At 41.4% G+C, this 13730-nt stretch overlaps 1 protein-coding gene across 8 annotated transcripts in view; it reads right to left on the reverse strand.

Annotated features, from left to right (window-relative positions):
• KMT2C (lysine methyltransferase 2C) overlaps positions 1-13730 on the reverse strand; it is a 192231-nt gene that overhangs the window by 134661 nt on the left and 43840 nt on the right. For all 8 annotated transcript variants that reach the window (XM_048322121.1, XM_048322413.1, XM_048322666.1 and 5 more), the window contains one exon: positions 9583-9671. In XM_048322121.1, coding sequence (XP_048178078.1) covers positions 9583-9671 — 89 coding nt within the window. The remainder of the gene's footprint in view (positions 1-9582; positions 9672-13730) is intronic.

The following is a 13730-nucleotide window of genomic DNA, read 5'->3' on the forward strand; positions in this document are numbered from 1 at the left end:
GCAGGAGCTGAGGGACCACCTGGCATGGTACCTGGCCAACAGCTGGGATAAATCACGACACTGTCCAGTATTATAATTACAAAGTTCACTCACTGTCCCAACTCAGGAACAAAACAAGTTCCACTACTCAGAGTTCATAATTCTGTTACTGCTCTAGGTACAATTCAATAGAAACATCACTTCTCCTGCCAGTGTCTGAGGAAGTCATGTGCAGAGATCTCCTAGGTGCAGAAATCTTTTACAATAATCCAAAAGAGGGTAGTTTAAGATTAACTATTAGAAAAAAATATTTCCCTGTGAGGGTGGTGAGACGCTGGCACAGGTTGCCCAGAGAAGCTGTAGATGCCCCAGCCCTGGCAGTGCTCAATGCTGGGTTGGATGGGGCTCTGAGAAATGTGGTCTAGGGGAAGGTGTCCCTATCCATGGCAGGGGGTTGGAACTGGATGATCTTTAATGTCCCTTCCAACCCCAACCATCCTGTAAGTCTCTGATTTACTTACTGCAACAGGTGTTAGATGGAGATGAGAAGAAAACCTGCAGTTATTCTTGGTTTGTACATTCCACTCTATATTTTGATACTTTTCATTCAAATGAGCTCTTAACTGCTTTCAACAGTTAAATAAATTTCATACAGAAAATAACTGTGCAAATTTTGTATTAGTTATAAAATAAAAACAAGCTTCTCAATGTCGGACGATTTAAACTAATTCTGGTCACCCTAAAAACATTACACCATATTATGGATAACCATGGAACCTCCATGACTGAGGGACTTCCTAAGCTAGGAGTGGTATTCAACAGCACTCATCTGATTATTTTTCCACTAATTTGTTTAGGTCTTTTTGAAACTCAGGTCAAGCTGTTCATGCCCAAAGCATCCAGTAACAATGAATTCTGTAATTGCAGTAGATGCTGAGTGCAAATGCACCTGCTCTTGTACTCTCTGAACATGACCTGCTGTCCCCTAATTTTTGTGTTGCACAACAAAATGAATCACCGTGCCCTGTTTGTTTTCTCCACACCACTCATCATTTTTTAGACCCTATTACATTCTTTCTCAGTGAAATCACTTCAGATTGAATGAAGGCTTTTACCTTAACTGATCCCCACACAGAAGCTATTACTTCTTGTCATACTCGCTGGCCTTTCCTGTACTTCCCCAATTACAGCTCATCCTTTTGGAGAAGGGAAAGCCGAACTGCACGTGGCATTTAACATGCCAAGGATTTATAAAGCAACAGCAAAAAGAAAAAAAACCCTCCCTGACGCTTTCTTCCGCTTATCCCTTTGCCAGTAATTCCTAGAATTTGTTTCTCTCTTTGACTTATGAAAGCTTCTGCAATTCTCAGAAGAACTGAAGCACCACTTGCTCAGGTAGCAAAAGCTATCTGACAGTGATTATTTGTTTACATAAAAGCAGGATGGTAATTCTGCCCTGCATGTTCTTTTACATGAACTACTACTGAATTAAGAGTCATTTAATTTTCTGTGGTCACTCTTCAATGCCCTGCAAATGGGTACCTCTCTTATTATCCTAAATAAGTTCATTTTACTCACTACTTTCTTTCCCTTTGAACCTGACCTAGAAAAGGGCTACCAGGGTAGGTGTTTGTGGGACTTCAACACCAGCCTGGTTTATACTGCGATTTTAATTCATCAGCAGAATTTCTCTTCTATTTCTTTTACCAAACTGAAGAGCCAGTCTCAACATAGCATTACTGTAGCAAAAATTAAGACAGGTCCACAGAATTAGCAAGTGGTTCCTGCTCATGGCAGAAGGGATATAACAAGATTATTTTTAAGGTCCCTTCCAACCCAAACCATTCTGTGGTTCTGTGAACTAAAACATACACAGAACAGCTCTTTTTCCAGTGAGGAGAAGAGCATTTAGCACACAAAACATATGCTACTATTTCAATGTATTTGACTGGTAATGCCCATGAAGATTCTTCCATCACATCACTAATGACACAGCAGCAGAGTTAAGCATCAAGGTAATAGAAAAGAGGAATATTCTCGGTCTTTGAAAACTTCCAAAACCTGTTGGATTACGTTTAACAAAGCACAGTTGATACCAAAACTGCAAAAGCAGTATTGAATAAGCAAGGGAGGAAAAAAAAAAAAAAAAAAAAAAAAAAAGGAAGAAGTTGCATTTCAGAAATAACCTCCAGAATGAAAATCTCAGTGAAGTTAAAATTCATTTGGAAGTAACAGATGCCACCAGCTCTCAAAACACCCGAGACAGAGATATCGGTCAGAAGGCAAAAAAAAAAAATCAGATTTTTCTAAATGGCCCATTTTAAGTGTGCATGATGATAAATGGCATTAACTGAGTAAGCCTGTAATGGTTTAAATGCAAATATCAAATAACTTCCTCTTGTGTTTGCTTTCCTCATTACAAACAAATTACCAGAATATAAAGCAAAAATATTAAGATGCTTATAATAATTACAACAACATACTTCACTTCTGCTAATTTTTCCAGTGGCTGAGCAGGTAGGAGTCAGCGCTGTAAGAAAGAAGAAATCACTCCTCTTCTAATGACTACACAGAATATTAATTGCCTTAAAAATATTTAAGTGCATTTCTAAGCACATATTTGCCACAAATATATATCTCCAAGTTTAATCTAAAAGCAAGCCCTCAGCAGTGTTAATTCTTCCTTTCATTAATTTTAGAAAGGAAGGGTGGTAAGTGGCCAAAGTATCTGCCTGGATTTTAAAACTACTTTGGTATTAACACATTGCCAAGATCTTTTGCCATCCATTCACCCCAACCAGGACTTGCTCTCAGGTGTGTTTTACTTTGCCTCAATGAGAGACTCTACTCTGTAGGATTCACAAAATTGCAAAGGATGTCTGTATTTCCTTTAATAAGCAGGATATTGCAGAAATTTTCTTTCTCTAGAAAAATGCTTTTTAGGCTGCTTCAAAGCTGATGAGATTCTGAATTAGTCCAAAATTCCCTGGCAACTTCTTCATGAATTACTTTCCTCCACTGAGAAGTGTTTGTTTCTCGTTCTTCAGTGCTTTGCTCAGACACAAACAAGGCTGGTCAGAGGAAGTTTCATCTTCAGGAAGTTAATGTGAAGTCCGACAAGAAATCAACTGGCCAGGCAACGTCACTGGGTCTGATAAAAATATTACTAACAACAATAATGCAGATAAGGAGCTATTGGTTGATAAAATCATCCAGGCTCTTTTATCTATTATCAATTCCGAAGCCTCTCAACACCCTGGGGGGTTGAGGGTCTGGTAGAAAGTACTCTCTAAGAGCTGGTTGACATGGTATGGATAGTAAACAGAATACCTGATGGATTTACTATTAATTTCCCAAGAGACTCAGCAGTTCAAAAAAACTTACTTTATTGCATTTCTCCCAGATCAGGATTTGAATATCAACATTTTTATGGGACACAAACAGGAAGAATTACAGACTCTAGGATGAGTTGGGGTATTTCACAAGTGTTCTCAAAAAAAAAAAAAAAAAAAAAACAAAAAGGAATAATCAGATAATTAACACACAGAATTCAGTTTCAACTTAAATGCAGAGCCAAGAAAATATCAAGTACAGAAACTTGCTGAAGCTAACAGAAGATGGGGAAAAGAAACAGAAGCCAAGTCTTCATTAGTAGCAAAAGGGCTACCAAACCTACAGAAAGCCTATCAGGAGCTATGTGGTGTATTATTTCATTCTTTGGATTAGCAGTTTTATATTTGCATATACCCCTGTGCACAAAGCCACATGCTTTCCAGAATTTTCTGGATTTGTATTTTTTGGCCATTAGAAACTCGCTCATCAGAAGAAAACTACCCTTATGGAGATGAGAAGCGCAAGAGGATCCAGAGGGGAACACATTATTGTGCAGCAAACAGTATTTTACTGAAAACCAGAAAGGTGGAAAGTGTTGACACAGCTGGAAGGTCTTGACAGGGCCAGAGGCAACAGGCACCAAAAACACAGGAAGCCCCCTCTGACCATCACAAAACTGTTTTTTACTGTGAGGGTGCCTGAGCACTGGCACAGGTCATCCAGGCAGGCTGTGGAGCCTCAATCCTTGGAGATAAAAGCTGCCTGAACATGGTCCTGGACAGCCAGCTCTAGGTGACTCTGCTTGAGCAGGGGTGTGGAGCAGATGATCCCCAGAGGCCCCAGCCATCATTAACTACACTGCTGTGGTGCCAAAATGATAGAAAGAACGGGTAACCACAACATCAGCTGGAGAGAGAAATACCAGTGCAATATCACTGGGGGAACCACAGTGAAGAAAAATGAAGGAACAGACAGCTGGAAAGACCAATACAAAGCTGAAAAGCAGGAACAGACATTAAGTGAGGAGGCAAAGGATGACCAAGAGACAGGGATGGTGGGTAAATGAAAGGAGTCTGTCCTGAGGTTTACAAGAACCTGAAAATCCATTGATTCAGTAGAAGCAGCTGTCAACATCCTTTTTTCGTGAAAAAGTTTACTTAGCGCCAAACAGATCGTTTTTTCCAAATTCCAGAATTTCCTTTCTCCAATTCCAAATCCCTCCTCCTCTCTTTCTGTCCTTAAGAATTCATCTATACCAAAGTGAACTTAGTACTTGGCAGGAAAGGGACAGGGCTCAGGAATCGCTGCAGTTGGCAGGGAGAAGCAGCCATACTGAACTGATCAGAGCAGCACACGGCTCACCCTGCTCTGCTTCCAACTCTGCCTTGTTTCACATGTGAGATTACAGAATTTTGGGAAGGGCAGTAACTTGTTTCCCGAACTGCAATTAAAATGACTGTGCCTCAGCATTGCAAAAGAGCCCCTTTGGGAAGAATTTTTGCCTTTTTTTTTTTTAAACAAACATTTGTGTCAACATTACAAATGGAAATAATGTTTGGTACTTGCACACCCCTTGCTTTTCCTCCCCATAAAAGATTTGACAGCTACCCTACACATCTACACTAAGCACAGCTATTTATTTTAGGTGGGATTACTGAACACAACATTAATAACATGGACTTCTCTCATTTTATGAAACTTAATTAATTCACAAAAGGGCACCAGTAATGCAAGACTCCATAAATAAAACAAAACCGAAACAACCTCAAAAACCCAAACTCACACTAAATTCACTAGTTAGTGTGACCAAGCACTTGTGACACTCACTCAAACTCAGTCGAAGAATTCTTGATTATTCTCAACATACGAATCAAACACTGCAAAAGAAGCTAAGAACACAGACTCAAAATATGTCACAAATCACATGTCAAGATCTTTAGATATTTCAAGTTTTGTAATATTACTATATTGTGTTTTGGTTTGCCAACTACTGCAGAAAATTGTTGGCAAGACACTATTTGCAAGAAAACAAAACAAAAATCTTTTTAGTCGAAGTAGAAATTAATAAACTAGTACACAAATACCCTTCAATTTAATTAACACAGTTTTAAACAGAACAACAAACTGGGATTATTCCTCCTTCTACATTTCTGTACTAACACAGGTAAATGCTTAGAGTAAGTTTGAGACAGCAGGCCTTTTCAGATAATATGATTAAACCTCTAAGCAAGTCACATGGTGCCCAACTTTTAAAATGACGTAATTGTGATTCTGTCTCTATCAAACTGCTCAACATGATCATGCTCTTTCAAGTCTATTTTGGTTCCCCTGCAAAAAGGGGATTTCAGACCTATGTATTTTCACTAGGCATCTTTTCAGCAATGAGTAGTCTGCAAATCTGTCCTGGGCTCAGCACTGAAGTGATGGTGCCTCACTTCCAGCAGCAGATCCAGTGGTGTCTTGGTCCATTGGGATTTCCAGCACAGTGCTCCTACTGCCCACACCTTTAGAAATGGGTATCAGCCCCGTGTGACACTCAGGATTATTTTGATAAAAGAAAATGGAGAGACTTATCTATATGCACTCTCAGAGCCTTAAAAATAATTATCTGTGTCCCTTTCTCTTCTGGAGCAGAAACTGCTCTCAGATCTCTGTTGAGTAACTTTGTTAATAATGACAAAAGCAAAAAAAATACAGCTACCACTGAATTCCCTACACAGTAGTGTACCAGTTGTTAAGTTTTAATTTCTTTTTGGGTTAGTTTTTTTTTCTTTTATTGAAACATATTTGAAATTTGTCAAACTTTTCACTTACAATCACATTTTCTGTCCCCTTTGCTGATTTCTGTAAGACTTAATCTACCATGTAGGATAGGAAGAGTAATAATAATAGAATTAGAACAAGTCTTCCTTTCCCCTACTCTGTTTTTCTACATACAAATACTTGCTCCAAATTTTTCACTTCCAAGTTTATTAACTAGTAATTACCCACTTGTAGAAGCTGCAAAAGATCACCCAAATTCACTACCACCAGCAGTTTACTAGCAGGAGCAGAAAAACAATGGACAGAACAAAACAATGAAACATCCTTGTATTAAGCTTTAATCTAGACTCCCACCACATGCCATTAACACTTAAATTCAACACAAGTTGTGACTAAACACTACTGACATTCCCCAAAGCCTCGAGTCACAAGCACAAAGCCTTCTCAGCATCATTACACATCCAGCAAGTAGGAAGCAAGCAACCAGCACACAGAAAGCACATCCTCAGGAGGATTTCAGCCTCCTCCTTGGTGGCTTTCACCACAGCAGCCACACTCCTGCATGGCCCATGAAAAATGCTGCTGCAAAAATGGCTCTTTTCAGGTCCTCTACTTGTCTTCCCTATATATCTACACTAAGCACAGATCCTTGTCTTCATCTTAAAGGACTTCATCATTTTACCCCCTCCACTAAGCAGCTTTGAGAGGAACTGGACAACTCCCTTAACTCAGCTGGCACTTCCAAGCCATTTCTGCCCTGACCACCAGCTTCTGCTGTTCGTGTCTCTGTGCTTCCTTCCACTTGTCTCATTACACATACAGGGTCACCTAATTAAATTTATAAACCCTTATGTCTCAATGCATTTTCAAGGCTTATTTCTGTCAAACCAACAAACATCTGCCAAGTGGCCACAGCACCATCCTTCCTGGTGGGTTTCATCATTCTACACTCAGTCCCTGGTTAAAAACAGGCAAATGGCTACAGACACGTGCCTGGCAAGGAGATGACAGTTCTTCACTATGGCCTTTATCTCGTGTGTTGGCTCATCTGTTTGTCTCTTTAGGTTCCTAAACTGCCAGAACAGAAATCACAAATTGTTTCAACAGTACTCCGTCCAAAACAATGAGCTCCCTCTGGTAACTGAAGCATTTGGGTACCACCACAACAAATATTTACCAAAGCAAGAACAGAGATTTATCCTGTTTCCTAAGCAGCAACAGGAAGCATTAACATTTGGTTATCCTGGTTATCCCTTCGGTATATAATCTGCTGTAGTTAGCTGAAGATACAGGTCAATAAGTAGTGTATTTTGGCAGGTATTCCAAAAATAGCAGCTGCCACTTCAGAGCTTTTATTTTTATTAGATATAGCCTTGCAAAAGTAGGAAAAGAACCTCTACATATCTACACTACAGAGGCATTAGACTACTTAAAAACAATTCTTCCAATAGCTTTAAATTAATATAGGTTTAAATAAAGGTTTTTTTCCTTTTAAATCCTCCCAAATGCATGTTATGGTTTAGCACAGTTTGGTTTTTTAGTAAAGGCGGCTCCATCGGCTACAGAAGTGATTCTCTTGCAAAGAGGTGCTTACAGCTTCCTCTGTGACCTAACAGAACCTATCAACTGGCTAGTTTGAATATTGGCAACTTTTTAAGCCACTTAAGAAGCTTGACACGCCTCTGTGAACCACATTTAAGAACAAACAGAGGGAAAGCTCCCTTGCCTTCCGGCTTTCAGACATGGGGGGGGGGGGGCCCTGCAGGTGGCCCAGCGGGGCCGGGCTGGGCCTTGCTCTGCCTGTCTGGGTCGGCCGTGGCGTGGCCCTGCTCCATCTATGGCCCCCCAGCCCTGCTCCATCTACGGCCCCCCAGCCCTGCTCGGGCCCGGCTCCCCAGCCCTGCTCCATCTATGGCCCCCCAGCCCTGCTCCATCTATGGCTCCCCAGCCCTGCTCCATCTATGGCCCCCCAGCCCTGCTCCATCTACGGTCCCCCAGCCCTGCTCCATCTACGGCCCCCCAGCCCTGCTCCATCTACGGCCCCCCAGCCCTGCTCCATCTATGGCCCCCCAGCCCTGCTCCATCTACGGCCCCCCAGCCCTGCTCCATCTATGGCTCCCCAGCCCTGCTCCATCTACGGCCCCCCAGCCCTGCTCGGGCCCGGCTCCCCAGCCCTGCTCCATCTACGGCCCCCCAGCCCTGCTCTGGCCCTGCTCCCCACCCCCTCTCCAGTGAGGCCAATGATTCAGCTGAAGCTGCACCGCTGCCCGGCAAAGTTCATGTGACCAACAGCGATAAGCGAAATTCCAGCTGCGGGGCCGGGTGAGATCAACCCTTTTAGTGCTGTAAGTTTCCTCCAGAACAGATGAAGCCTGCAGACATCAATCCTCTCCCGAGTCAGAGGAAAGGAAAAGGTGATGGCAGGTGAAGAGAACACCAGAGAGAGACCAAAGTCAGTAAAGAAGGAAGAGCTGAAACCCTGAGGGAGAAGAAAGAGGAGAGCTTAGAAGCTGAAAATCTGTTGTAAAGCCATGGTGGTGATGGACTATGATATATCAGAGTACCCGTTGTAATTTCATGAAAACATGGAGGGGGGTGGAGCATTCAAATTGCAATTGTGAGCAAAAGTATCTGTGCTGAAACAAGCAAATGACTGTGGCTGTAATTATGAGCAAAAGTACTTGTGCTGAAATAAGCAAATGACAGTAGCTGTAATTTGATGAGGACCCTTGCTCCCAAGGAAGGAGATGACCTCTGTTCCTAGAGATGAAAGTGATGAGGACCCTTACTCCCAGGGGAGGAGGAGGACCTCTATTCCTAGAGATGAAGATGCTCCCAGACACGGGTGAAAAGAATCTTTGTTTCTGAGCGGCTCAACCTTAAAATGGTACCCCAGTAGCTCAAGACTGGACCCTCGAAAGCAGTTGTGGGGAAAGCTGTAAGTTGGGGGAAGGGACTTTCATGTGCAAGCAAAGAACCAACCTGGGCAGCTGGCTTGCTGTGATATTGAAGCCATGAGAGAACTTCTTGTGGAGATGTCTCCATAGCATGAGCAAGAGAGACTCCTCTCCCTAAGTGAACTGAAAAAGGTTATTATAGAAGTGGTAAACTGACTGAAAAATCTCAAGAGTTGTCTTTTTACACTGTCAGTGGGAGAAGGGAGAAAGGTGGGGAGGAGGAGAAGTGTTCTGAAGGTTTAGCCTGACTTTTTTTTTTCCCTTTCTTTTCGGTCTGTTAATAAACTTTATATTCTTTTAAGTTTTGTGCCTGCTTTGCTTTCTCCTAATTCTTATCTCATAGAAGCAAAATAAGTAAGTAATGGAATATTTTGAACCAAACCACTACACTCTAATTGGTGTTTCTGCCTGGTTTACGAACCCACTACAATGCATGTCTCAGACTACAAAATTAAAGAACTACTTCTTGTCTACCAAAGTCCTGCATAACTAAATGCATTTCTGAGAGAGAAGCAATACCCAGAGAGCATCAGCACTATATTCTCAGTACCTGTTTCCACAGTGTTTTCTGTTTCTGCTGCCTCCAAACCATCCATACTGTCTTCATCCTCCACTGCAGTTTTTCCTCTACTCCGAGGCCTGCAAACATAAGGAAAAAACTCTGTTTAGACTGAAAGCATTTGTAAAATTAGGATTTAAATCACTTCATTTTGAGGGATTAATGTCAGCACTTAATTATGTTACATTCAAGCTAACCCATGATTTCAGTCTTCTACGAGCTGGAAGCTTCCTCTCCTTTTTTCCCATTCTAGGTTCTGTCTCCAGCAAGGTACACTTGAACCAGTGGTTGGCCCCTTAAGTTTTTCTGATTCTTCTTACAAGAAAAATACAGTAATGAACTTTTACTGATCAAACAACAGACTAACTCAGCCAGATTTTGATACAAGCATCCTGTCTGCTCTATGTAACACGTAACTATAGAGAGGTAAGAGAGAACACTATCAAAAGCTGGGCAGTAGCTACTATAAAATAGAGACTGATCCATGCAGAGCACCCTTGGAAGAAATTTCCATGGAATAATAATGATGCTGAAGCAATGAAATTGAAACACACATTATTTTCAGTGAAACAATATTTTGACACATCAAGTAAAATGTTATGAGAGATGACTAGATGTCATCACATTAAAAAAGTCATCACGTGAGGACAGCCTGTCAAAACTAAAATACCTGGCAGATTTGTTTCAATTTCAACCAAGGTCTGATGGAAAGCAGACAGGTTTATGCCACAAATTCCAGCCTTTTTTCCCTGCCTGGCTCTTCAGCAACTATCACGGTGGGCTGTTGAGAAGCCCAGGCATCCAGATTCCCAGCTGTTCAGCAGCCCATTTGAAAGGGAGCCAAGAGCTTGGCAATTCGCCTCCCAAATTTTCAGGCTACTTGGCAACCTGCCTGGCGTGCTGACGGAAAGCCTGGGAGACCCTGGGAGCTTCTCATTCCAAGTACACAAATTTTGAGCGGTTTGGGGCATCTCAGCAGTTCCAATGTCTCAGAGCTCCCAGGCAACCATTCACCCAACCAACATGCCTTGAATCAGGATGCCATGCAGGCCAGCACACGGGCACCCCGCCTGCCCCCCCAGACAAAACCCCTCCAGTTCCTCTTTCACAGAGGATTCTGAAAGGTTTGGGTTTAGTTCTGCGTTGGGGAGAAAAGGTTTTGCGTTTTTTTGAAGTGATTAAATCATTTCAAAACCAGCATTTCCTTTTTTTGTACAGTCTGTTGTAGCACTTAGGTCTATCCAAACTACTTCTGCAAGACTGGATCTGCTAAATCAGCTACAAAAGAAACGCTATCATGCCATGCCTTTGGTTCTCTTGGATCAAAGAACCGGGCAGAACTGGAACCGTCTCTGAAATCTATACTGGTTGCTCTTCTGCAAAAAGGGAATTGACTGCCTTGGACTAAGTACTTAGCAAGACAACCCCTTCAAATTGAGCTGGGGCCATTTTTGTCTCTGCAAAGGAGGAAAAGAAGTATTAAAAGGAGGCTCAAACCAAAGTCTGAAAACCTCCCACTCAGCTTACAAAGGAGCTGGGGAGAAGAGGAATGCAGGAAGAGATTAAGGACAGGAGGACTTTTCTTGGTATCCCTGTAAAATTTGTTCAGGATAATGCTGAAAAACGTGAGTGCAGTAGGAACCCTAGGGATTACAAGGTTATCTTTCCCCTTGCCTGCTTATCCATAAGCAGCGACAGCACACCCAAAACACATAAAATAAGTAATAGCCTTCTTACAAGAGACAGAAGCATCCCCTTCACTTACTTGCCACTTTACAAGCTCCCAGTGTAGTCTCTTAAAATCCACGTTTCACAAAAATTACAACCAGAATAAACTGCATAGTGACCACAAGAAACGGTCTTGCACTGCTCCCTTCAGCCACCATATCAGCCCATCCAGGAGTGCACCGACCAGTGAGCCAGCCAGAATGGGGACACGTGTTTTGGAAGTGGGAAGGACACAAACATTTCCAGCAGCAGCATCTCAGATGGTCACAGAGATGGATTCCCATCCGTAACAAAGAGTAGGGAGTAGAGCAAATGGAGTATCACAGCCACTGGACAGAACAGGCTCTTCCAGCAAGATTAAGATACAGCAAGGAAGGTTAACACTCTTCTAACACTTAGAGGAACAAAGCGGCAGGTAAAGAAACGAAAGCATTTAAGTATTAAATTTCTTGCAGTTCTTCACAACATCCCAGCACATCATCCAGCACCCAGTGAAAGGATAGGAATGCAGGTGAGTGAAATCACTTCCCTTGGTGCAGGAATGCTCAAAAGCTTTACAGAACACAATCAGCTAAGAACAGGGATTATTTCTAAATCCTATCCCAATTATTCTTCTACCAACTATCTGTGTGCAATGCAATTTACAAGACCATACTAAACAAGGATTACTGTGAAATCATCACAAACATAAATGATAATTCTGCTTCTTCACACGTACCCCTTTTCAGTATTACCAAACACAGCTCTGGAGGCAAAACTTGCTGGATAGTGGAAGATGATGACTGTTTATGTTTATTTAATAATTTAAAGACAAGTTTAGATCTTCTGTTAAACTACAGTTCATGTATTAAACACCAAAGTACCTCACAATTTTGTTTAAAAAAGAGGAGTATTCGCTTTTTAAACATTTTGTTTAAAAAAGAGGAGTATTCGCTCCTTGAACTCTCTATCCTATTTTAGCGACCTATTTAACACCAAGGAAAAGCAGAGGTTTCAATTAATTAAACATAACTGCTTCTTTCAGCAGAAATAACCACTCCTGATATTTTCTTGCCATTCCCCTTCCCCAAACAAGACAAAAAACCCTTCTTAATGTTGTGCAGGTTTTAAAAAAAATTGAAAGAACAGTGGAAAACATGGTAGATTATATCACTAACTTATTCTTGCTGGTTACATTCATTTCCCAATCAGCAGAAGAGATTTTACAGCCTACAAATTTATGTTTGGCTTAGAGAAAAAAAAAATTCAAGTCAAAAACCAGTGAAATATACACTGTACTGACAACTATAATTTAATGTTTCCACAGCAAATGCCATCTGAGAAGGCCATATAGCATACCTAATCGCTGCAACCAGCATTTGTAGTAAGAATGGATTGTTTCATGTTATTTGCATTAAGTTTACACATTTTATTTAATAGTTTTATACATAAAGCTTTTGGCTGGTTTGCATAACACTACATTTTTCCACTGACAAACTCTATATTTATTTCCACTCGCCCTTAAAAACAGTGGGGAAGGCAGCCTGTGCTCTGTTCTTCGCCTTGGACTCGATTTCTTCTCAAGTTCATCCTTCTGAAGAAGGATGTGAGAAGGCAATAGGGGAAAGACGGTGTCTGGGGCCAGTTTTTGCTGCCTGAAAGCAATTATGGAAAAACAGCCCATGACTATTCCCCTTCACCCACATGAAGCCAGGCAGTCCTGAACCATAATTGCTGTATTGAACATTAAACCTTCAGTTCTGCTCTAGATCTTGAAGCTCAACCCCAAACTTTCTTACTAGGAGGAGTAACTACATCACCCTTCCGCATAACACCGCAGAACCCCCAGCAACTCAGGACGGCAGAAGTATTGTACACAGATGAGCCACATCTCCTAACAGCTCACAAGAGACCCAGAACAAAACGTACAGGCAGAGCCTGACCAATACAGACTCCACCAGAAAACAATAAATGTTAGTCAGTGGGCAGGCAGGCAGCTTGGTACACAGGCTGAAGTGCTGCCAACGTCCCTGCCACGGCTTCCTCGCCCGCCTTTTTCCTACAACAGAGTTCAATTTAGAAGGAAAAAAACAAGAGCACATCTATTTCTACTCAAAAGAACAGATCCACTGAGAGAAATATAATTTCTTGAAGTGTTTAAAGCACATTTCAGCATTTTATGGAATAAAGTCAACAACAAAGACAAAACTATACTTTTTTATTAATACAGGACTCCAGTTGAATATAATTACTGTCTACAGTAATTTTACTCCTAGTTCCATAAAATAGAGTCATTTATCAAAATCCTTTGTGACCTACTCCTAAATTTTTTTATCAATTAGGTTTTTTAGCTAATGCCTTTCATTAATCTCCATCTTTAAATATACCATAGTAAACAAAAATCTCGTAATTCTTCTCTGGGTAAGCAACTA

Source organism: Corvus hawaiiensis, chromosome 1 (assembly GCF_020740725.1).
Source record: "Corvus hawaiiensis isolate bCorHaw1 chromosome 1, bCorHaw1.pri.cur, whole genome shotgun sequence".
In the NCBI taxonomy this organism is placed as follows: Eukaryota; Metazoa; Chordata; class Aves; order Passeriformes; family Corvidae; genus Corvus; species Corvus hawaiiensis.